General features: G+C 49.9%; 1 protein-coding gene across 4 annotated transcripts in view; it reads right to left on the minus strand.

Moving 5' to 3' along the window:
- Positions 1-25,000, minus strand: part of St3gal3 (ST3 beta-galactoside alpha-2,3-sialyltransferase 3) — a 204,733-nt gene that overhangs the window by 13,474 nt on the left and 166,259 nt on the right. For all 4 annotated transcript variants that reach the window (XM_021161386.1, XM_021161383.1, XM_021161382.1 and 1 more), the window contains 4 exons: positions 18,741-18,835; positions 14,284-14,347; positions 13,330-13,425; positions 12,692-12,878 (listed from right to left, as the gene is read on the minus strand). In XM_021161386.1, the coding sequence (XP_021017045.1) occupies positions 12,692-12,878; positions 13,330-13,425; positions 14,284-14,347; positions 18,741-18,835 (442 nt within the window). The remainder of the gene's footprint in view (positions 1-12,691; positions 12,879-13,329; positions 13,426-14,283; positions 14,348-18,740; positions 18,836-25,000) is intronic.

Consider the following 25,000-nt stretch of genomic DNA (forward strand, 5'->3'; position numbering starts at 1 on the left):
AAAAAAAAAAAAAAAAAAAGAAAGAAAGAAAGAAAAAAAGAAAAAGAAAGACATCTCCCTATTGTCTTCCAAGAGCTCTGAGGTGAGTCAGGGGTCACTCAATGCCCCTGATGACCCATTCTACAGAGGGAACGTGCCGGGGCACCTATATAGCTGGCCTAGCGGGGCACATAAGCTGGATCCCACTCTGGAAGCTGAAATCTGCCCGGGACCTGAGGCACTGTCATCGAAACCATTATGTTCAGCCCTCCCCATGCTTTTAAAGGTCCAGGATCTAACCACTAAGTGAAACTAGGGAGAATTAGCTTATTGTAAATCCCTCTAAGAATCTGCAAACAGCACAGAGGAAGGGCAGGCCACAGCCTTGCTTCTCTCCTTAGTCTTCTGGAAGGAGAGATGACTAACAGAGTGCCCCATTTCCAGTATGCTGTGAGTGGTCTCTTATACACATGAGCACACACGTGAGCAGCTCCTCCTAACTTCTTGCTTCTGTGCAGCAGTAGGTAAGCTGAGGCAGGGCATGTGTCCTGGGAACAGGCGAGCACACTCTATCCCTTCGCAAACTCTGATGTTTGTACGGCCGTGGGGCAGGCAGAAGTGGCTGAGGGTAGTGTTGGGTCCTTGGGGAAGAGTCCCAAGTGTAGGTCCCAAGCCTCACATTGCAGGCACAGTCGATATTTCAGTTTTTTCTGTTTCTTTCTATTGGTCACTGTCCTGATAGAAGGCTCCCTTGGGAATTCAGGGAGATGCAGAACAGTAAGAACAAGGTGCAATGTGAGCCTTTGTTTCCCTAGTTGTAAAGATATCAGGTATTGGGGCTGGAGAGATGGCCTAGTGGCTAAGGACACTGGCTGCTTTTCCAGAGGACCCACGTTCGGTTCCTAGCACTCATACAGTAGTTCACAACTGCCTGTAACTCTAGTTTCAGGGATCAGAAGGCCTCTTCTGACCCCAGGCATACATGGAGTATACACGTGTACATTCAGGCAAAACACCCATAGCCATAAACCTAAATAAATAGATAGAGAAATAAACAAAACCGTCAGGTACCAACCAAATCTCAGCTTGTCCTAACATCAGCAAGCACCCCACAGCTCCTCTTCTCAGAGGTCCACATGGGACAAGGCTCTGTAGTGTGGAACACTGAGGCTCACACCCCAACTCCACATCTCTGTGACCTGGGGCACATCACGTCATCTGTTTAAGCCTCAGGTTCCTCTTGCATAAAACAGGGATGACAAGACCAACTTCCCAGAAAGCTGAAGGGATTAAAGGCGATGCTGTGCTTGATAGCTTGGCAGTGTCTGGTATACAGTGAAAACTCAATAAATCTTTCCTATTATGACCGAGTGTTGTAGAAGCCAAGAGACTGAAACAGAGGGTGTGGCTGGAGGTGTCAGCCACCACAGAAAGGCCAGCACACCTGCACAGGTCCACACCTGCACCCATTCAGACACGGGAGCGTGGAGCCAGCTTTGCCCGCTGACTCCCGCAGGCAGGCAGTGGGTGCTGGAGGCCTGCCTGCTGCTGGCTACACCGTCAAGGTAGATGCTGGCATGAAGGCTGCTTACAAACCATTTCTCCCACCCACAGGACACAATGCAGGGGCCAGCCAGTGCCACCGCACCTCTCCTGGAGAGGACAGCTGTGGGCTGCATTCCCTGTCACTCCCTCCTCCAGGAATGTCCCTGCCCCAGTCAAGTCTGGGCTGGCTCCTGTGTGGAGCTGCCAGGCTCCTGCTGATGCAACCTGTTCTGCTCTTCTCAGAATAGCCAGAACCAAGTGGGAAAAGATCTGGGAAGAAAACAAGGAAGTGTCTCCCCACCAGGGTCCTGCTACCATGATATTCCTTGGTCCCTGCGAAGGACTTCTCTGGAGGAGTCTGTGCTGGCCTGGCTTTCTGCAGCCTCAGATACAGTGGATGTGGTCACTCCTCATGCTGCCCACTGCTATTGTCTCAGGATAAGTCCCCAGCTCTCCTGGGGTCTTGGCACCAGCTGCCATCTTGTCTTCCACTGTGCTTCCCTGTGTAGGTCTGGTCTTCACCTCAGGTTTAAAATCCTCGGTGTCTCCCACTGCCCTCCGGGACAGCTGGTGCTAATGGCTAAGAGTGTGGGTCTAAGATTCAACCCAGACTCCCAGATGCTCACCCTATGCCCTGAGGCAGTTCACTTCCCTTTCTAAGTCTCATTATCTTCAACTACAGGATAAGAATACCAGTTCCAGCCTTACGGTGGTTTCTTGTTATGACAGTTAGAAGCCATGCATATAAAATGTTTGGCTCAAAGTCAGCTCCTGTTAGCTTCTGCTATTGTAATTCTTGAAAATAATAGGTCGAGAGACTAGAGAGCCGGCTAGTGGTTACGAACACTCTCTGCTGTGCCAGACGGGGCTAGCTCAGTGGTAAAGTACCTGCCTAGGATGACCAAGGCCCTGGGCTTGTTCCCCAGCGTCTCGACAATAAATGAGAAAATGAAACCCATGTTCTAGGCATTAGAAGTTATACATCAGTCTATCAAGCTGTTAAGTAGAATATTCTACCTTTCCTTTAAAAAATGTCATGGAGGGCAGACTTGGAATTTAGAATCCATGCTTTTCTTCACGCCATCTCACTGGATGTGGCCAGAGTGTGGTAAACATACACTTCTTTACCCACTCTAAGAGCAGCACCCTTCTGACGTCATACCAGTTGGAAGGTAGTTTTTGTTGTTGTCATTTGTTTGTTTTTATGAGATACAGTTCCTCTATGTAGCCCTGGCTGTCCTGGAAGGAACTCACTCTGTAAACAGGGCTGGCCTTGAACACGGAGATTTGCCTGTCTCTGTCTCCCAAATGCTAGGACTAAAGGTGTGTGCCACTACTGCCACGATGAATGGAATGGTTTTTAACTCATTACATAACTCACAGCTTGCCAGAGCCATTCTCTGTGCCGGACCTTGCTCATCTGTCCAGCCTGTGTATGAGCTTAGAGACTGCAGAGCAGCCCTTTAGGACTTGGAACTTGTACTAAGTATCCCAGGGGCAGAGAGATGAGGCAGTTGGACCTTTCTGATCAGGACACCCTCTGTTCCCTTTGCCAGGCCAGGTGGCTTGCCCTGATGCAAGCTACTCGTGACCCCGAGGCTGGGCATTCTCCCAGTGGGCAGATGATGTGTCCTGGGCTCAATCTCACTTCTAAGAAGGCAATTGGTCTTGCAGATGAGTACAGAACAGCAAGGATTGGCATGCACACTACCCTGGGTAGTCTCTGTGGCTGGGTAACAGCTGGCTGAGGCAGAGAAAGAGGACAGTTGTGGTGGTCTGAAAGAAAATGGCCCGGTGGGCTCATAGGGAGCGGAACTGTTGTTGGAGGAAGGGTGTCACTAGAGGGTGAATTTTAAGGTCTCAGAAACTCAAGCCAGGTCTAGTGGCTCACAGTCTCTTCCTTCTGCCTGTGGGTCCAGATGCAGAACTCTCAGCTCCGTCTCCAGTGCCATGTCTGCCTGCCTGCTGCCATCCTTCCCGCCATGACCATAATAGACTTAAACCTCTGAACCTGTAAGCCAGCCCCAATGAAATGTTTTCTTGTCTAAGAGTTGCTGTGGTCATAGCGTCTCTTCACAGAAATAGAATCCTAAGACAACAGTTTTTGTACCTGACACTGAATCCGGCTCTATGACTACCAGCCTTCCTCATATGTGAAGACTAGGAGAGCAACCGTCATGGCGGGCCCACAGGTCCATACCCACTGTAGGCTGGCTAGGTTTGCTGCTGTGTGCTCCATTCAGCAGTGACAGCCATAATTTGCATAGCATCCCTTGGGTCACATTTGGGTTTGGCTACTGTAAATAACACCATGATAAAAATCTTGTCTGCAGGCTTTTCCTTCCTCTGGGGGACAGCTCTTGGCACTCGGTAGCACTTTCTTTCCCAAACCCATCCCTCACTGGCATTACCTGAGAGCATCTGTCTCCCACTCTTGCCAGTGTACTATGTTACAGTTTCAATGTACATTTCTCAAAATGTGATGGGTGACAAATGGCACCCTGATACCTGCATATGCATGTCTGCAACTTCTAGGCAGGCCACATGTGTCTTAGTTTTCTTTGTGATCAGTGTACCCTGTCCCCTTAGCTGCTGTGCTCTGGTGGCTTCCCTGACAGCCCTCAGAATAATAAATCTTTGTCTATTAGATTTCCCAGAAATACTTTCAAAATGTTTGGTGTAATATTTTTGTTTGATTTCAATGGATATTATTACCAAGTTTCTTCTAGCACTTCTGTGGTTTAAAAGTTTGTCCCTTCCTGCCAAGCATGGTGGCTCACGCCTATAATCCAAGCACAGGGAGACTGTCTGCCTCCTAACAGCTCAAGTTAGGGGATTTGACTCAATTTCAAAACAAACAAACAAACGAAGAGAGAAGCAAGAAAGAGAAGGAGAAGAAGTAGAAGGAGGAGGAGGAGGAGAAGCAGAACAAGGAAGAGGAGAAGGAGCCTGCAGTGGCCTGGGGGTGGGGCTGGGTATGGTGGCATATACCCTTAATCTCAGCACCTGGGAGGCAGTGGCAGGTGAATGTCTCTGAGTCAGGACAACACAGCACCTATCTCCAAACAAAAGGATTGGGGTGGGACAGGAAGATGGCTCAGCAGGCAAGGATGCTGCCAAGCCTGACAAGTTGACTTTGATCTCTAGAACCACAGCTCAGTCTGATCTACTGAACCCACTCCGGTGCAAAGAGAGAACTCAGAACTCATTATTGAAAGTTGTCCCCTGACTGTCACATGAGAGCTGTAGTGCACCCCCCAATAAATTAATAAATGGAAAATAATTATAAAATAGTTTGGTATCTTCTATTTTCTTCAAAATTTCCAGCTAGATGTGGTGTCTCACACCTGCAGCCTCAGAATCTGGGAGGCTGAGCTGGGAAGATTGCTCAAAGGTCAAGGCCAGCCAGGCTACAGAGTTCAAGCCCAGCCTGGGCAACACAGTGAGACACACACACACACACACACACACACACACACACACACACACACGCTATACTTTTATATTTTGCTTTTTAGTCCGCTTGGGATTTATGTTGGTGGATGCTATGAAGAGAGGGTCGAGAACCTTTCTGAAAGCTGTATTTGGGAAGAGCCAAGAACAAAGAGAAGAGCCAGCTTGGGGTGTCTGTGGGTGACAGGGAGCCAGGGACGGTTCAGTTTTCATTTCTTTTATCAAGGAAATCTCCTTGGAACTGGTAAAGAGGAGCCTCAGGAGAAGCAAGAGATCAAGATACCGGGGGGGGGGGGGTCCAGAATTCAAAAGAACCATCATCTGGGGCTGTGAGAGCAAGAGGCAGCCAGCTGTGCAGAGGTCCAGACCGAGAGCCCTGGGTCTGGTTAATCCCCAGAAGCTACCAGCCTCAGTCTCCATTTATTTTTTTTTAAGATTTATTTATTTATTATATGTAAGTACACTGTAGCTGTCTTCAGACACTCCAGAAGAGGACATCAGTTTGGATATGGATGGTTGTGAGCCACCATGTGGTTGCTGGGATTTGAACTCGGGACCTTCGGAAGAGCAGTTGGTGCTCTTAACCGCTGAGCCATCTCATCAGCCCCCAGTCTCCATGTTTACTCATTTGACAATGTCAGCTCTGCTCCACCACTGTTGAAGGCTCCTAGGTTTGCAACAAACAAGATGGTTCCTGCCTCCAGGGGCTTAGGAGGGGAATTCTAACAGTCCCCGGTGCAGGCTGAACGCAGCAGTGTGAAACAGGACACACATTTCCGTGTTGCCAGAGAAAATGTAAGTGTTGAGTATGAGACAATAGTAACAACAGGGAAGCTCTGGCTGGGGGTGTCAGCGTTTGAACTGATCCTGCAGGCTAGCGGTTCTGACACTCGAGTTTACATCTGGGCCCTTGTTAAAACAGACCACAGACCCCCTCCAAGTTCCTCATTCCGAAGTTCTAAGGTGGAACTCTTCCCCAAACAACAAGGTTCCAGGGGAAACGAGACCTCACACTTCAACAGTGGCAGCCATTAGGTAAAAGAAGAAGCCAGTCACTGGGTGCTTCAGCATGGTTAGAAGGCACATGTGCCCAGCAGACTGGAGGAGGGCTATCCGGAAGCAGAGAGCTAGGAAGCTGCTGATCTCACGGGGCAAGCCATTTGTAGAAGGGCCGGTTGTGGATCGGGATAATGAACGACCGAAAACACAGGGTGAAGAGACTGGAAGGAGTGAAGGCTCCCCAAGGTTTGGTCACCCCTTGTGAAAACCAGAACTGTCCTTAGACTCTCTCATTGCCAGGACACAACAAAGGCCTGGAGGGTGCCAGCTGGTGAGCTGGTCCTTTAACAAGAGGGGCTGTGAAGCAAAAAGGGTCGACTCTTCCAGGTACCCGAGGCAGAAAGTAAGAGGATGAATAAGCACAAAGGGAAGGGCTCAGAAATGGGACCCACCCGTGGGATGCTGGCAAAATCTTGACACAACTAGTGCTGGGGGAGTCAGAGGACAGTCGCAGTTCCCTCTCCTCCCACCATGTGGCTTCAGGGAGCAGGTTTGGTGGCAGTTACCACTACCCACTGTGCCACACTGCCAGCTCACAGGCTTATTTTTAAGGGGAGAAAAGACCTAGACGAACAGACTGATGTGAAAAGAGGCTCAGAGGAGAGGTGAGAAGAGAAACACCCACCCCCTCCCCACCTTAGGAGGTGAAAGGAGAGAGCCTCCTGGCTCAGGAAAAAAATGGACATCAATCAAGGGCAGGGGTGGTGGAAGAGGAGAACAGAAACAGATGTGGGTTTTACTGTGGTTTGAATGAGAGTGTCCCCCACAGGCTCAGAGGCTGGAACACTTGGTCCCCAGATGGTGGAGCTGTGTGGGTAGGCTTTGGAGGTGTGGCCTCAAAACAACTCTAGTTTGTGGCTGGAGACATGAGCTCTCAACTGTCCCTGCTGCCATGTCTGCTGTCACTGTCACGATCCCTGCCGTGATGGACTCCTAGACTTCTGGAACCAGAAGCCCCCTTAGCTCTTCCTGCTCTAAGTGCCTTTGTCATGGTGTTTCATCACAGCAACAGACAAGGAACTGGTGTGCATGTGTGGGCGGGAGGCTGGGAAGTCCACTGATGGTGGCCTTTATTTACATGCTAGATGTGAGGTTTCTCCTGTGTCTGCTGGATACATACAGGAGACTGACAGGGCCCTGATGCTGGCAAAGTGACATCATGAGTTACAACCTCTGCTGCAGTTTCTCTCTCTACGGTGTCTATGGACCGTATGGATGTGGAGGAAAGGTACTGCAGGGTGCCAAGTAAGAGGGATGCTGATGATAGCTCAGGGCAGGGCGTGACTTTGCTGTTTGGTCTGAATTAGAATGAATGGATCAATGAGTAAGTAAGAGAGGCTACAGTGAACAGTCAGAATGACTTAGCAATGCACAGTTCATGACGCAGCTCTACCATTCACTAGTGCTAACAGCACCTGCTGCAGCCAGAGCTGTGGGCGGATGCGCTCTGGGGCCCGTTACGTGTAAGAACTCAGGAAACAAGGCTCTCCTAAGTCACGGCAGGAAGGGGGTGACATGGAGGAGTCTAAGCAGGAAGGTATGTGCTCAGGATTCCTGGGGCAGTGGGAGAGGGTTTTATACCCACCTTTACTACGTAACTACTTAACTAGCTGTGTTACCTCGACCAAGCACTTCATCATCTCTGGGCCTTGATTCCCAACACTGAGGATGGTGACAGTTCTGTCCAACAGGGCTGTTGTGAGAACTGAGTTCAGGGATTTAAGCAAAGCTGAGACTCGAGGAGCTTAAATGACAGCAGTGGTGAGATGATGATGATGACGATGACGACGATGACGATGACAACGACGATGAAGATGGTGGTGGTGGCGGTAAAAGGGAGAGTGGGGAGAAAGATGCAAGGAAGAGGATTGGGAGGAGCAGGAAAGAAGAGTGACAATTATCATCAGGCGGGGTGAGCGACAGGGCACAGAAGGCAGTAATGATGACGAGCAGAAGGCAGAGATGACCAGTGTGACAACTGAACATTTGCATCTGTAGGGAGGGAGCGACGGGCACAGTGTGGGCAGGGAGGAGGGAGGCCCTCTGATTCCTGCTTGCAACAATGCCTGGTGAAAACAGTATGGCTGGGGCTGGCAAGATGATTCAGCGGGTAAGAGCACCGACTGCTCTTCAGAAGGTCCTGAGTTCAAATCCCAAAAACCACATGGTGGCTCGCAACCACCCATAATGAGATTGACACCTCTTCTGGAGTGTCTAAAGACAGTTACAGTGTACTTACATATAATAAATAAATAAATCTTTTAAAAAAAAGAAAGAAAAGAAAAGAAAACAGTATGGCCACTGGTACTGCCTGCAAAGAGAGCACTGGCCGAGGCACGGGGAGGGGTCTGGACCACGTGTTCTCCGGCTGGGGTACCCGGGAGCCCTGCCCAGTGTCTCCCAGAGGGAGCCCTCCATCCAGCTTCCCCTGGGGTCAGCACAGGGTAGCGGCGCGAGCACAGATGTCATGTAATGCCCAGCTTGGGCCCTGTCCAGTAAGGCCTCGTGTTTGGGGACCCCATGGCCCTGGCTGCACTGTGGGGCTCCCAGACTACCAGCACTGCTGTTGTTCTACAGGATGCTCCCCTTCCCTTGGTCCTGGCCTCTGACTCCTCTTCTTTGGGTCACTATCTATAGGCCAGACCCCACAGCCTAGACAGAAAAATGCTTCACTTCCCAGTGCAATGGGGCTCTTCCAACTGCAACCACCAGTAAAAAAATACCACCAAGAATGGTGGAGTAGCCAGAGGAGTCTCAGAACTCTGGAGGTTGTGGCAAGAGTTCAGGCCCAGCCAGGGCTCCAGGAACTGCCTGAGACTGAGAACTTACTGTGACTTTTAGGCTAGGGACAAACGTCTCTATTTCATCTTACTTTTTAAAACCTCGGCTGAACGTGGTGACTCACATCTATAATCCCAAGACTTTGGAGGCAGAGGCAGAAGGACTGCCCGGAGTTCAAGGCTACACAGTGAGTTGTAGGTCCACCTATCTGAAAACCAAACCAAACCAAACCAAACCAAACCCCAAACAGAAGTCACCTCTTGAGCATGCATGTGGGACTCTGGCTGGCCTCTGAGATCCTGCCCTCCCTCCGTCCTGAGGAAAGAACACTGCCATAAGGTCAGGCCTGCAGTGACTGTCTAAGGACCACCTCAGGCCTTCCCTCTGAATGTTGGGGCCACACTCCACACTGGTCCATCCGGACAGGGGGCTGCTCAGTACATGCCAGTTTCCCAGTGTTGGTGGGAGGATGACGGGGGAAAGAAGGTAAGGCTCCCACGGGGGCTCTGCAGCCCTGAGCCACCAGGCATCCTAGGGCACAGCTGGGGAAGTGGCAGAAACACAGGGTGGTGGCCTGAGTGATCGGGGAGGTGCTCTGTCCTTCACAGGTTCTGCTCTACCCAGTCTTCATCCAGGGCCATGATATCTGAGACACTCAAGCTCTGACATGTTAGTAGCTATGTGTGCCGACCACAGTCTTAGAGTGTCCAGACTGGAGCATGGCCCCCTGGGGCTCTTCATGTGCATGGTTCCTTTGTCTGAAGCACCTGACTGTCTCCTACCCCTTCCGGTTACACAGTGTCTCTCAGGATGCTCGTGGCCTTCCCTGTCTGCCCCAGCTTGCTCCTTACCACTGCACATCCTACACTGCACACTGATTCTTGTTTGGGGATCGCGTCTCCCTTAGACTGTGAGTGACTTCTGGTCTGGAACAGAACTGAATTTGTCCTTGAAGTCCTAGGAACTGTCTCAGAGTTTTCACCTCATCAATGCCTGGTAAGTGGGTGCAGTCTGACTCTGAGAAGAGCTTTTTCCTGAGCTGCATCTCCCATCAGGGACCTGACTGCTGGCTGCTTCTCCTTCTCCCTGACCCCGTCCTCCCTCTTAGCCTTCCCTACCTATTCAGTATCCATCAGTGATTTGTTGGACACATAGCCTACTGGGAGCCCCTATCAGACATCCTTGCTGACTTGATCAAGGCTCCTGGGACCAGGGAGTTTAGTAAAAGGTCTTTTGGTGACCCGTTTGGAGCATCTGTGGCACTGTGCAATGTGATAAGAGAACCAGGTGGTTATACCCAGGCAAGGGCAGAGCCACTGGGCATCTCCGTGTTTCCAGGGCTCATCAGGACTGCATGATCAGGTGGAGCCTGTGGCTGAACCCCAACCACAGGGAGGGCTGGGAAAGGCAGCCTGGCTTAACAGCTACTCTACCTAGGTCTCGGAGGCCAGGGAAGTGATGTGCAGGCTAGAGATGTCCCAGGGAGCACCAACCTCAGGCTTGGGGGAAGGGTGCTCAGGAACAGGCCTCTGCAGGTTCACCTGATGTGATGGTTTGAATAAAAACAGCCTCTATAAACTCATAGATTTGAATGCTTTGTCACCAGGGAGTGGCACTATTTGAAAGGATTAAGAGGTGTGGCCTTGTTGGAGGAAGTATGTCATTGGGGGTGGGCTTTGAGCCAGGCCCAAGGGCTCTCTCTCTTCCTGCTGCATGTGGATCTGTGTGTAGAACTCTCAGCTCCTTCTCCAGTACCACAGCTGCCTGCATGCTGCCCTGCTCCCCGCCATGAAGCTAATGGGCTAAATCTCTGAAAGTGTAAGCAAGCCCCAACAAATGATTTCCTTTATAAGAGTTGCTGTGGTTAGTCGGGTGTGGTAGCGCACACCTTTGATGCCAGCACTGCGGGGTAGGTGGGGTAAGACAGGCAGATCTCTGACCTGGTCTGCTATAAGTTCCAGGACAGCCAGGACTGTTCAGAGAGACCATGTTTTAAAAAACAAAACAAACAAACAACAACAAAATCCCCAAAACCAAACAAAAAGAGTTGTCTGGTATCTCTTCACAGCAAACAGAACAATAAGCTGGTAAGATAGTAACTGAGAAAGGCTGAGAAAGGCATGAACGTTACTGGGATTACTTGGTGGGCCACTCAGAAGTCCAAAGTCATCCTTGATTGTAGTGCCACAGAAGGCCTACAGGATTTCAGAGGACTGGTTGCCATCGTCCCTCTCCCACCACACTCAGGAAGGTGTTCTCCCAGATACAGGACAGGACAGGGCTGAGTGAGGGCCCGAGTCTGCCTCACACTGCCTCTGTCTTCCTGGGAGCAGCAGGAGCCTGCTCTCTGCCCACTGCCCTTCTTCCGCTGACCTTGGTGCTCTTGGAGATAGAGGTGACCAGATCCAACTGCCTGCTGTGTGTCTCTGGCCTGCTGTCCCCAAGGAATTCCCCCACCCCTGCTTTTCCCAGCCTGCCCATCAGGAAGTGTTTGAGACACTTCCAGACCATCTATAGTGACTGGGAAGGGGGCGGGAACTCAAAGGGATCAGGTCCCTGCCCTCTGGCTCTCCTGCCCAGAGAAAGCCTTGGGGCTTTGCTAGGTGTCTGTCTGTGGCAGAGGAGCAGAATCCTATGTGAGAAGGGTTCACCAAGGCAAATAGAAAGGCCTGTAGGGATTCTGAAAGGAGAGAGGTGCTTTTCCCAGCCCCATTCCCACCTTAGTTTTGTAGACAAGGGAGGCCTGCTAGAGGCTGAGGGCTTCTTCACCCTTTCCTTCCCTTTAGAGATCTGGGCTGCACCCAACATGGCCAGAGGCCTCACTCAACCTGGTTCTGATGGGGCTCCCTTTCCGGCTGTCCAGCCTACCTGAGTGTCTGGACCTGACTTCTGCCTTCTCTCTTGCTCGCTACCTACTTGACACTGTCTGCACTTGGCCTTGCTTGGAAAGGGCTGTGGAGTCAAACCAAAGTGTACTGAGTCCCACACAGGCAGGCTAAGCTGTGCTCACCCCTGACTTCTAAATCTGGCTTCTTCCTGAAGGCAGAGGGCAATCTGTCGTCAGTCTCTAGGAAGAAGCCTGGGCCTGGGAAATTCATGGCTGTAGCTCTGTAAACCCCTCCCCCAGGTGGCTGATGACAGCTGGAGGGGAGGAGAGGAGGGTGGCCGGTGGGAGACAGACTCAGACAAGTTGGCAGGTGTCCCCACAGGCCCAGAACTGGGAAACAGAGGTGGGGGGGGGCCCAGTGGGTGGCCTACTAATGGGCATTCTGACCCTACTCTATCACATAGACTCCTTAAACACATGGGCCCGCATCCTGGCCAGCTTAGAGCCGTCAGCACAGAATCTGATCATACCAAAAGAGGAGAACCAGATTTAATGGCAGGTTGGAGACTAACCAACCTACGGGCTAGCAGTTAAAATGGTCTGGATTCATGAGTTTGGGAGCTGACACCCTTGAATTGAGGCCCGTTGTCCCTGCATAATGACCCCAGAAGGCTTTCTTTCCCCATCAAGAAGGAGGTAAGGCTGTAAGAGCAGTCAGAATGGCCTCGTGAAGGGGAAGTGGGCCTGGGGAGGAAACTACAGACCAGGGCAGGCATCTGTGGAAGCTGGGAGTTTACCACAGGGATCTGAGCTTTGCTCCCAAGGGATCTGAGACACAAGCTCCAGCCTGGCTATCTGGAGGGAGGCAGCACACTAACGGTCACCCTGATATTGTCTGGCCTCTGCCCCTTGCTGGATTTGCTGTCTTTTTAGCTTTGAATCATTTTGAAATTTCCTATTTGTTCTTTGTGGGGTCTGATGCGAGGGACTGCCTCAGAAGGTGGGAGGCTGGAGGCAGTAAAAGGGTGCCTGTAGTACGGAGCTTACCACTCTCTCCTTGTAGACGATGTACTTCAGCCACTTGAAGTCCTGCCACTTGAAGCCAGCGAGGACAAAGAGAGAGTCTCGTTCATATTGCTCAGGTCGCTGCATGGCGCCCTCAGGGTAGGTGATGCGTAGGGTGGTCTTGCTGCCCACGTCCCTCTCAAAGCCCTTCACAGGTGCTGAGTTCAGTCTACAAAGAGCCGGTATGGTCAGGCTGGCCTTGAGACTATGTTTGGGGTGACACCCTGAACCCCAAACACCCCAGGCACAGACTGGAAATCCAGGCTACCTCCTTGTTTGTTTTAAAACCTTCTGACCTGAGGCTGGAGATATGGCTCAGTGGTTAAGAGCACTGACTGCTCTTCTAGAGGTCCTGAGTTCAATTCCCAGCAACCCCATGGTAGCTCACAGCCATCTGTAATGTGATCTGATGCCCTCTTCTGGTGTGTCTGAAGGCAGCTACAATGTACTCATATAAATGAAATAAATAAATCTTAAAAACAAAATAAAACAAATCCTGCCAACCCAGCAACGTTCCTGAGGCTTCTGTTAACCCCCAGGTTAGGTGACCAGACCTAACGGATCCTCTGGATCTGGGTGACAACATGAACGTGCCCCAAGGGTTGCTTAAGGGAACTCACCTGATCACAATGTCATAGTCGTCAATCCGTGACCCCAGAGACTTGTTGGCGAGGACCCCTCCATTGCCTACAATGATGCAGCGGCGGCAGTGGAGGCTGAGGAGAGAGCAGAGGCCTGTGATGGTGGTCCCCAGCTTGCTTCCCTTTGTCCCTGCCCTGGACTCTACTGTGACTTTGCAGTGCTTCCATACCTCAGGAAGCTGAACCCTGGGGCAGACACTCTGACACGGCTAATGTCTGACACTTCTAAGAAAATACCGGGAGGCTTGGTAGCCTTAGAGGGTAGGGAACAGCGAGGGACGACTAAGGCTCTCAGAGAAACAAGGGCAGAGGAAAGAGACTGGGGCTCCAGGACTCAAGACCAGCCTTCCCCGTCCCCCCGCCCGTCTTCTCTCTTACTTTTTTTTTTCCCCCCCGAGACAGGGTTTCTCTGTGTAGCCCTGGCTATCCTGAACTCACTTTATAGACCAGGCTGGCCTTGAACTCAGAGATCTGCCTGCCCGAGTGATGGGACTAAAGGTGTGTGCCACACCCTCTGGCTTACTGGGTTTATTTCCAACTCAAGCCTGTAGACTCTGGTAGTCACTGATGGTCTTGCTCACAGGGCTTCTTGTCTCCCATCTGGACCTGTGGCTTTCCCTTCCAGGGTCTATTGCCTTCAGAGCTGTCATTACCTCAGACTTAAGCTCTGTTCCCTGTTAGCTGCCTCTGTCAGCACCCCCCCCACGCCCCCTCCCCCACCCATCACCTTCTGTGCTTTGCCCAGACCCCTGATGTCTGAGGATGGAGGAGCCTTGGAAAGTGTTTTACTTGGCAGGGGGACATATTCAGAAGAGCAGGCCTACTTATATAATCGACCCACAGTGTGTGTACTGTGTGTGCATGGGAGGTACGGTGGGGAACCTGTCGAATCCAGCACCTCTGCACATGCCACACAGACAGAGGTTGGCTTACCTGTCCAAGGCAGGGGTCAGGCGGTATTCTTTGGTGACTGACAAGATGGCTTTGATCAGATTGTCTGTGGACAAAGGAAGAAGGTTACTGTTAGCAGGTCACTTAGTTCCTAGCGTGCTTACTAGTGATCCTACTGGGAGTACTCTTACAGGGCTGGGGGTAGAGCGGGGCTGGGGTGGGCAGAGGGAGCTGCAGTCACGAGGCCGGGCCAGGCCACTGCTTTCCCTTTTCCCTGAGCCAGGAGATGCAGGTAGGGAAGTGGTCACGCTCAGCTGTGCTGGGAACCAGGCTCAGCACCTATCTTCTTCCCATGACCCTTCGCCTTCCTTGACACTTATCTGGTTTTCTGAGGCACCACAGCTAGACCATAGGCTATGTGTCACCAGGCCAGGGCCATGCTTGGGATGCGAGTGTCTAATCAGAGATAGAGCACTGATGTCTTACCACCGTGTCTCATGGAGCAGAGTGCAGGGAACGAATCAGACAATTGATGGCCAAATTCACCCCAGTAGACCGCCTGCCTTGGTGTGATACGGCCTCCTCACTTCCCTCACTCCCGACTGCCCATCTTTGATCCCGCTCTTTGCCAGGCTGCCTCCTTCTCCTCACCCATTACACCCTGGTGCCTGGCATCTGCGCACCTGAGCTCCACTCGCTACTCTGAGACCCTGGGGCTTTGCTCTTTCAGAGCCTGAACTACTGTGGGTGACAGCTCTTCCTATCTGTGGTGCAGCGAGAACATGCTAACCTGAGGAAGCAGCTGGCTCCATCAGGTTCCAGCCCTGCTACGTACGACTCTGGCCTGCCGCAAATGGCTCCCCTCTGTTAAGTTCTTACTTCCTTGCCTCTAAGACAATGACGGCAACCCTTATTCTCCTGAGTTGTTGGGAAGATAGAATGCATACCAAGCCCTATAGCAGCAGTTCTTCTGTGGGTCGGAACCCCTGTGGGGTTGTATCCCAGATGCCTACGTTAGGATTCACAACAGTAATAACATGTCCATTATGAAGTAGCAACAGAGTAATTTTATGGCTGGGGGACAGCACAGCAGGAGGAACTGTATTAAAGGGACTCAGCATTAGGGATGTTGAGAACCATTGCTGCATGCAGACAGAACCCTGTGACTGACCTCCACGGGCACAGCGCACACACAAGGAGACGCGCACAAGAATCTTCACCTAAGAACTGTTTGCAACTGCAAAATGCCAGAAGCAGCAGGATCGTACACTAGAGGAAAATTCCGTGTGGAACGTGAACTGCTAGGTGGCAGTAAAACAAGGACAACAGCGACAACAACCCAGCAGTGACGCACAGCTATGCGTGCCAATACAGGGAAAGCCAAATTGTACATGCAAGATATCAATTGAAATCATGTACACATACACGCATGTATATAATGATACATGTAAAGTTTAAAAACAATACAACACACACTCACACACACACACTTTTTGAGGTAGGGTCTAAAGTCCTGGCTGGTCTGAAACTCAAGGAGATCTGCCCGCCTCTGCCTCCTGAGTACTGGAATTAAAGTGTTTATCACATGTCCCATAGAAAGAATTGATTTGTGTTTAATGGATATGTGATTATCTAGCTAAAATAAAACCAAGGCAGAGAGACATGGAACATCCACAGGGGTGATGGCGCTGGGAGGGCTGTGGGTGGCAGAGCAACCAGGCTGTTTGTCCTCACACATGTCTGCACACCCTCTGAGTGTCTGGTGCCCATGGAAGTGGGCATGGGATCCCCTAGGACTGGAGTAACAGATGGCTGTGAGCCACTGCATAGGTGCTGGGATTGAACCCGGCTCCTCTGGAAGAACAGCCAGTGCTCTTAACCACTGAGCCATCTCTCCAGCCCCTTCACTCTTTATTTTATAAACTAGGAAGGCAGTGCTTGGTGCCCATTATGTTACTTCACTTGCTTTATTAACTTTGCCTCAACCTTGATTTGTAGCTGCAAGCGGCCTTGAGCTTCTGATCCTTCTGCCTTCATTTCCCAAGTGCCAGGACCTCAGGCGTGTGCTAGCACCGCTGGTTTTCTGAGGTCCTGGGGATGAACCTCAGGCTTTATGCATGCCAGGCCAATGCTCGACCAACTAAGCCCTTCATCATCAGCCCTTCACTATGTTATTCTTCCATGTTTATATGTCTGAGACATTTCATGTAGAGAGCAGGCCTCCAAAATAAGAAACAACATCCAAGGCTGGGTGGGTGGTGGTGGCGCACGCCTTTAATCCCAGCACTTGGGAGGCAGAAGCAGGCGGATTTCTGAGTTCGAGGCCAGCCTGCTCTAGAGAGTGAGTTCTAGGACAGCCAGGGCTATACAGAGAAACCCTGTCTCGAAACAAACAAACAAAACCCACCCCAACAACAACAACAACAAAAAGAAACAACATGCAACCTTTTGTTTTACTTGGTTTTGCTGTGCTGGGGATGGAGCCTAGACAGCTTTGCATTTGCTAGATTAGTGCTCTACTACCAAGCTACACCTAAGCCCCTCACACAACTCTGGGCAAACTGAGATTTTGTGGCATGCATGCTTTTCATCCAAGCATGCAGGAGGCAGAGGCAGGGGGATTTCTCTAAGTTCTTGGCCAGCTAGAGCTCCAAGGTGAGAGTGTGTCTCAAGAACAAACAAGCACATACGCGCATACATTCACACAACACACACTCATACCATGTACACACACTTACACACACTCACACACATACACATACACTCATGCACATGCACACCAGCACAAAATTTCGTATACAGCAAGAGGTCACATGAATGACTGGATGCATCACTTGCATTCCACAGAGGCCCTTAACAGTTGCCCTGAAATGGCAAGCAAGACACTGTTGAGGCCGCATGTGTGAATCAAGGAGGATGGGGCCTGGGTAGGCTCCCCCATGGTTGGCTGAGAGTGGGCCAAGGAACAAACCTTCAATAGGGTTCTACACTAAGTGCCTCCAGAGTCACTTTAAAGTGGGGAAGACCTCTCATTCTCTTCTTCCACCAAGTTCACCTAAGGAAGAGCTCACCACTATTGACCATGGACAACAATACTGTGGGGATCTGCTCTCTTCTTGCTGGCTGGGGACTCACCACTATTGACCATGGACAGCAATACTGTGGGGATCTGCTCTCTTCTTGCTGGCTGGGGACTCTAATGGCTTTCCTTGACCTTTGGAGCGATATAGTCAGTCCTGAGTGAGGATTCAGGAGGAAGGACTGTGCCCGGATATGAGTCCTATGGCTCAAACTAATGACTGGATGCACCTTTTGGAGTTTGGGCTCAGAGCCCCAGTCTGGCAGCAGTTTTGCTGGCTTGTTTCTTTCCATGGAGGGCTTGGCTAGTTAAATAGAGGGCTAAGTCTCTTGGGCAAGTGTTAGCTCCCTGTGACAGCTCTTTTCTTAACTGATGATAGCCAGAAACAATGGCACCATTTCTATTTAGCCGACAGAGAAACCCAAGCTCAGACAGGTTAAGAAACCAGTGCAAGGTCACAGCTAGTCAAAGGTATATATAGGGATCTGACATCCCATCTGGCCCTCCCACCAAGCCAGGAAACAGCCAGGAACTTGACAAAGAACAGGGCTGTGTGGAAGGGGTCCCTAAGGTGAAGGGAGGGGAAAGCTGGACAGAAAGAGAAAGGTTAGCTTGGGACAGAAAACGGAAATTAGACGAAAGGCTAAATCAGGATGAAAGACACTGAGTGGGGAATACGGGAGCCCGTATGTGTGTGTGTGTGTCTGTCTGTCTGTCTGTCTGTCTGTTGTTTCCATGTCACTGCAGCACTATGACAATGTCTCTAGTGCATCTCTTCTGTGATCTCATGGCATGGGGGCTCTGAGTGTCTGCCCCTTCACTAAACTACAACTCTGAACCAAGGGACTGCATACACACGTTACTGTGGTAGACCCAGCTCTGGGAAGTGCAAGACAGGGATGGAACAGAACAATCTCCAGCAAGGAACTGTGTGTGTGTGTGTGTGTGTGTGTGTGTGTGTGTGTGTGTGTGTGTGTGTATGTTTTGAGACAGGGTCTCATCATGTAACTCTGGCTGGCCTAGAACTTGCTATGTAGACCAGGCTGGCCCTGAACTCAGAGATATGCCTGCCTCTGCTTCTATTATTAAAGGCATGCACCACAATGTTCCCCTTCCCCCTCCATAAGTGCACATTCGTGTGTGTGTGTGTGTGTGTGTGTGTGTGTGTCCATGTGTACACCCACTTATACCTGTGTACGATGGAGTCAGAGGACAATTTATTATGGTTGTTTCTCCTTTCCACTATGTGGATTCCAGACACTGGAGTTAGGTCATCAGACTTAGCAGCAAATACCATTAGCCCTTGAGCCATCTCACCAGCCCCCAGTATGGAACGTGTAGAGCTGAAGTCCTGTCTTGAAGTGTAGGGAGACAGCACTGAGAAACAGGGTGTAAAGAATGCAAAGGGTTCCCAACATACCTTGACCTTTGATCCCAAAAGGTGGCACAAACTCCCGGATCCTAGCCCACTTGCGAAAGGAGTCATCCAGGAACATGGGTGCTGGCTTGGAGAACCTGAAACACAGCAACGCAATAGGCTACAGAGCTGGGCGGCCATGGGTCTGTGAAGCCACATTCCAGTCCGACCTCTCCCCAGCCCCCACCAGCCTGTTAACTGGGTAGCTGCTGATTTTATTGAGTGGAGCTTGAGTCAGAGAGAACAGGCCTGGTCAGTCTTTATTTGGCTGTGGGAGCGGAGGGACAGGATCTGCTCTGCACGGATTAATGTCGGAGAGCTGGGAGCTCTCCGGAAGGTTATCTGGGCGTCCATCTCCACTTGCTGCTGCCCACTATGTTCCTCCAATGGGGAACACGGGGATAAGACTGAGCCAACAGAGCACTAAAGTATCCAAAGATCCAGCCAGTGCAAGGAGACAGACTGCTGGAGAGGATTCTGGGATTCAGACCACCCAGGATGAGGAGGAAGGCAAATTCACGATGACACAGCAAAATGGGAAAAGTAAGGAAGAGAGAATTTTGTTAGAAAAGAGAAAGAAAAAGCAGAGTCCTGTGATTGGGGTGCAGGGCTGAGAGGAAAGGTCAGACCAACCAGAACTGGGATACACTTGTTGGTGTACCCTAAGTTTCTATGGAGGTGGAGAAGTGGATTTTAAGAAGATTCACTTGGGCCTACAGAAAAGATGGAAAGGAAAGAAGAGGGGGGGGGTGAGTAGGAAACATGGAGGGGATAGGGAGGGAGGGAGGGAGGGAGGGAGGGAGGAGGGATGCTAAGCTAGGAGAAGGGATGCTAAGCTGGGAAGAGGAATGGCAGAATATTCCTCTTAGGCAGGGCAGGCTGGAGGCTTGGGCATGGTTGTACAGGTCACAAGAATGTAAGGGGTGGGGTGGGGAATGAGAGACAGTAGACAATGACATAGGGGGTGTCAAGCTCTTTGGAGATGCCTGAAAGACACTTCGTGTGGAGCCCTGGTTTGGGACCTCTCACAGGCTGGCAGCCTTGGAGGTGGCCAGCACGGCGACTGCTGGGAATCCCACCCTGGACTCTGCTGATCAAGAGTAGAGGCGGAGGCCTTGGAGCACCGCACCTTTGCTTCTGACTCAACTCCAGTTAGCTCACGGCATAGCCGGAGGCTGCAGGGAAGCACCTCCCACACCCCGTGTCCCACCCCCACCCAGACGCTACAACATCTCTGCTCACATACTGCATCCGTAGGCATCCATTTCTCACCTCCATCATCGCTAAGTCCACTGTCCTACCATCCCAAGAAGAATAAGCGAACGATCACTCAGAGGCCTAATAGTATTGGAGACTTTGACATGAACTTGAAAGGGACCGGAGAAAGGTCCTGCTCCCTCCCCCATCACTTGCTATGAAGATGGCCACACGCACAGCCAGGACAGTCTGTGTCTAACCCAGCAGTGGAGGCAACACCCTTTCCTTTGTGTATAAGCTCCACTTCTCACATATAAAATCCAAATAAACTGACAGCATCTTTGAGGCTTTACTGGAGGCGAGAATCATGGTCAAGGGCTACAAGCAGCAGCAATAGGAACCAGCTCCCTGGACGCGCATGCGTTGTGAACTGCGCATGCGTCATGTCGTGAGCCGCACTCCCCAACCCCCCCCCCCCCCCCGCCCGTCTCAGCATTTCATCTGTTTTGAAATCTGTATAGGACTTCATCCGCTAATAAAGTCCCCGATCTGTGGAGTGATCTCCGTGTATTTTCTCCCTTTTCTGTCTCTAGATTATTATAAGTTTATTATAATAACTCCTACTTTTAAGAACGCTGTATGCTGGGGGTGGGGTGGGGTGGAGAGAGACTTGCTTAGTGGTTAAGAGAACTTGCAGCTTTTCCAGAGGACCTAAGTTCAGGTCCCCGTACCCATGCCAGGCGGCTCACAACCACCTATAACTCCAGCTCCAGGGCATCCCATGCCCTCTTCTGACCTTCACAGGCACCCCCATATGTGACATGCACACATATAAATAAAAATAATACTTTTCTTTTGAGGCAAGTTCCCATGTGTAGCCCTGACTGGTCTTGCTCTCACAGAGATCCTCTGCCTCCCAAGCACTGGGATTAAAGGCATGCACACCACACCTAGCAACCCTTTAGTTTTTCAAAATGCAAATTTTCTTCCTGTGTGGTCTACTTTTGCCTTCCATTTTGCCTATGGATGATGCAGGTCCTATAATGAAGGAATGCCCCTCCCCCTCCCCCACCCCACCCCCGCCCCTGAGGTGTGTATGCATGCAGACATGTACAAGTATGGAGGCCAGAAGCTAATGCCAGGCGGCTTCCTCCATCGTTCTCCACCTTACTGTTTTGAGACAAAATCTCTCTGAACCTGGAGCTATATGGCTAGCCAGTGCGCCCCAGGGGTCCACCTGTCTGTCTTCCTGGTTCTTGGCTGTGGGTGCTGTGGGGTGACGGGCGTGCTGTCTTTGCTGCTTTTTACGTGTGTGCTGAGGATACAAAGTCAGGGCCCCAGGCTTACAGAAGCATGTCACCAACTGACCATCTCCTCAGCCTCTAAAATACCCCAGTTTTAAAGTAGCTTTTTTGTGTGACCTGCAATATGTGTTAACTTTGGAAAGAGAGCAGCACCACGACCCTACACCACAGACAGTCACCCCTTCCGGCACATGTCAAAACTGATGCTCCCTGGTGAATATCATTGGGTAGGCTGCATGGTAGACTGGGTTTCTCTTAACTCACAGTGACCGGATCCAACAACGAAACCTGGAAGCTGTTGATAATGTGACCCATTTCAGTCCCCAAAAGTGAAAAGGAAAACGAGGGACAAATGAAAATGTGGTCAAGAGAGGCAAGAGTTGCCAAGTGAGTAAAAGTCAGAAAACAGTTCACAGGACAGACTGGAAAAATGCATTAAATGGGCCAGATAAGGCCTCGTAAAATTCGTCCATTTTGAGCATGTAGCCTGCTCCTTTCCTACTTTCACAGTGCTTCCAAACACTCGCCGCTGTGCCCCGTTCTTTTATGGGGTCTTCATGTTTTAAACGCTCACTCTGTAGCCTCTTTCTGTATCTCTCCAAACGAGCCAGCCTCCTCTAGTGTTTCTTGCTGTAGGTGGGTACACATCTTTACAAACAGTACCCCTCACTACCCCCATAGTGTATCTACTCCTAAACTAAATGTCTTGCTGTGCTATGGGTAGAAACCAGGCCTGACAATAAGATACAACCTCAGCCCTAATTTTTCTTTTCTCAATCTTTTTTCTTTTTATACAATCATTGATTGTGCGCCGGCATGTGTGTGGAGATCAGACGACAACTTGTAGGGTGTGGTTCTCTCCTTCCTCCATGTGGGTCCCAGGGACAGAACTCAAGTCTTCACGCATGGTGGTAGGTGCCTTTATCTACTGAGCAATCTCATTGGCCCATTCCCCTCCCTTATGTTTTAATTAATTCTTTGAGAATTCTGTACATATTCACATCTTCCCTAACTCCTCCCAGATTCACCCGCCTCCCAAGTTTCCTACCTACAAAGCCTTGACTCCCCCTGCCCCTTTTTAGCCTCATCAAGTACAAAGTGTACTTGGCTGTAGACTGGGGCTAGAGCTGGAGGCTTGATCAGATTCAGGCCCTGTGCTCTAGGAAGAGATGTCTGGAATACAGGATGCTCCCCTGTGTTGCTGAGCTTGCACACAAGGCTTTGGCAGGTCAATGCCTGGACCTGCCAGTGCTGGGATGTAGAAACTCCCATTATCTTCTATCAGCTCATCCTCACGAACTGGGCGGACAGGAAAGACTAGGAAAATGTCTGATTTTAACTCCATTTACCAATTATCAGGGCAATGTGGATCATCATTTAGTGACTTTCAGATCTGACTAATCAGATTATTACCCTCTTTAAATCATTAAGGATTTACACATTTTACTATAGTTGATAAATGCCAACTTACTGTAATTAATACTCTTTGATGTTTGAACAAGCTGTCTTTGGCCACTAGAATGTTTTCAGTTTGGCTCCTGAATTGAAGTGCACATAGCAATCTCTGATAAAGACCTGGCTTTCCCATGTGAAACGAGGTTCCAGGCTTAGCCAGTCCTCTTGACCGCACCTGGACTCTGTCATATTTGTCCACAGTGCTAGAAATGATTCAGAGAGATTGCTGTGCCAGAGGCTTCCCATGCCTACCGCTTGGTCACTTTCCCCAGGCCTTTATAGATGGACCAAACTAGGAAAGAGTCCTTTGAACGACAACAAAAGAATCATTATAGTGATATTCTCAATTCAAATGTAGGCTTCAAGACATGTGCTTGCCTTCCTTTTCAACAATTTTACTTAGACACAATCCACATAATATAAAATTCATGTTTACTGACCTCATCTGATTTTATACTGTGCTTCTCTTATTTTATTTAATTTTCTTTTTGAGACAGAATCTCACTATGTAGCCAGACTGAACTGTAACTCACTATGCAGACCAGCCTAAACACAAATGCTCAAAGATCCACTTGGCTCTGCCTCCTGAGTGATGAGAGTATATATACTACCATGTCAAAATTATATACATGTATAGGTAAAATTTGTATAAATATGTATAAATACAATTTATATATAACACATAATAAATATATATGTTATACATGTCTCTAATATATTACATTCATTAGTTACTGTGTATGTGTCAGAGGACAACTCACTCTACTGACTCCCTCCTTCTACCATATGGGTCCTTGGGATTGAACTCGAGTCTTCAGACTTGGCCGCAAGCCCCTTTATCCACGAGGCATTTCTTCCTCCCTGCTCACTCTGTCTTTACTAAAGCCAGTTTAAGCTTCTTTGCATTTCCTTTTTGCCTTTGGTGCCCTATGAAGCACGGCAAGTCAGAGGACGGCTTTGCCTTTGCGTTTGAAATGACTCACTCACCTGAACTGAGCTTGTGAGCAACCGAGTTAGGTTTGTCTCATTTTGCTTTATAGGCACTGCTTTCCTTCCATCTGAGATGAATTTTGTCTTTTGATATCATAAAGCTTTATATAGTTCCCAAATTAAATTCACAAAACAACATATTCAGAGAAGCCTAGCTTTTACTGGGGCCTACTGCCTATTAGTGCTTCTACTGCCACGCCGTGGTCATTGTGGTCGTCTTCTTGTTCTTCCTCTTCTTGTTCTTGTTGCTGTTGTTCTTCTTCCACCACCTCCTCCTCCTTTTCTTCCTCCTCTTCTCTTCCTCCTCTTTTTTTCATCTTCTTCCCCTTCTCTTCTTCCTCCTTCAAACTTGTTAGCTCCCGCCTCAGCTTTCTAGATGCTGGAACTACAGATGTAAGCCATTCCATTCCCAGAGGTAACACATAATACACATTTGGGCTACTGCTTATAAAACAACATATCCTGGTATCATCACGGGCTAGATGGCACTCCAGTTATGTACCGTGTGTACTGCTGTCAGCCTCTTTGTTTCTAGTCGACTGTTTGTTTACTTTAAAGATAAATTTATTTTTATTTTATGTGCATGGGTGCTTTGCCTGCATGTATATCTGTGTGAGGAAATCAGATCCCCCGGAACAAGAGTCCCAGACAGTTGTGAGCTGCCATGTGATAGCTGGGAATTGAACCTGGGTCCTCTGGTACTCTCCAAGTGCTCCTCTTTTTGAGGCAGAGTTTTGGGATGTAGTGTGTAGCCCAGCCTGTCTGTGTACTGATAGCAATCCTCCTGACTCACGAGTGTTAGGATCACAGGCACATGCCACCATGCCTGACCCCTTGATGACACTTCCTTCTTCTCTCTCTCCTTTTCAGTTAAAGCGTTTGTCTATCTGTTATGTCTTTGTGACTCTGTGTACACACATGCAAGATGCGCATGTGTCTATGTGTCACAGCACGCATGTGGAACCCAGGGGCAGCTTGTGGGGTGGGTTCTCCCGTTCCCTCTTCACATGGATTCTGAGGTTTGATCTCTGGCCGCCAGGTCTGTGTGGTAAAGTGCCTTCACCCACCGGGCGTGACTTTTTACCTCGGCCTCCAGGGTGATGGGACACAGGCTCCTGCCACCAGACCTGGTTGCATGTTGGTGTGAGAGGCTGCTGATTGTCTCATACGTGGAAAGGTCACTCGTGGTTTCCTGTGAGCTTTGTTTAAACCTTGGTGGATTTTCCTACAAGACATTGGTCTTTTCCTTTTTTTAAATTATGAAGCTTTTAATACATTAAATATAGAAAACCTTCTGAGATAAAATTACATTTCCCC

This window comes from Mus caroli, chromosome 4 (assembly GCF_900094665.2).
Source record: "Mus caroli chromosome 4, CAROLI_EIJ_v1.1, whole genome shotgun sequence".
Lineage (NCBI taxonomy): Eukaryota > Metazoa > Chordata > Mammalia > Rodentia > Muridae > Mus > Mus caroli.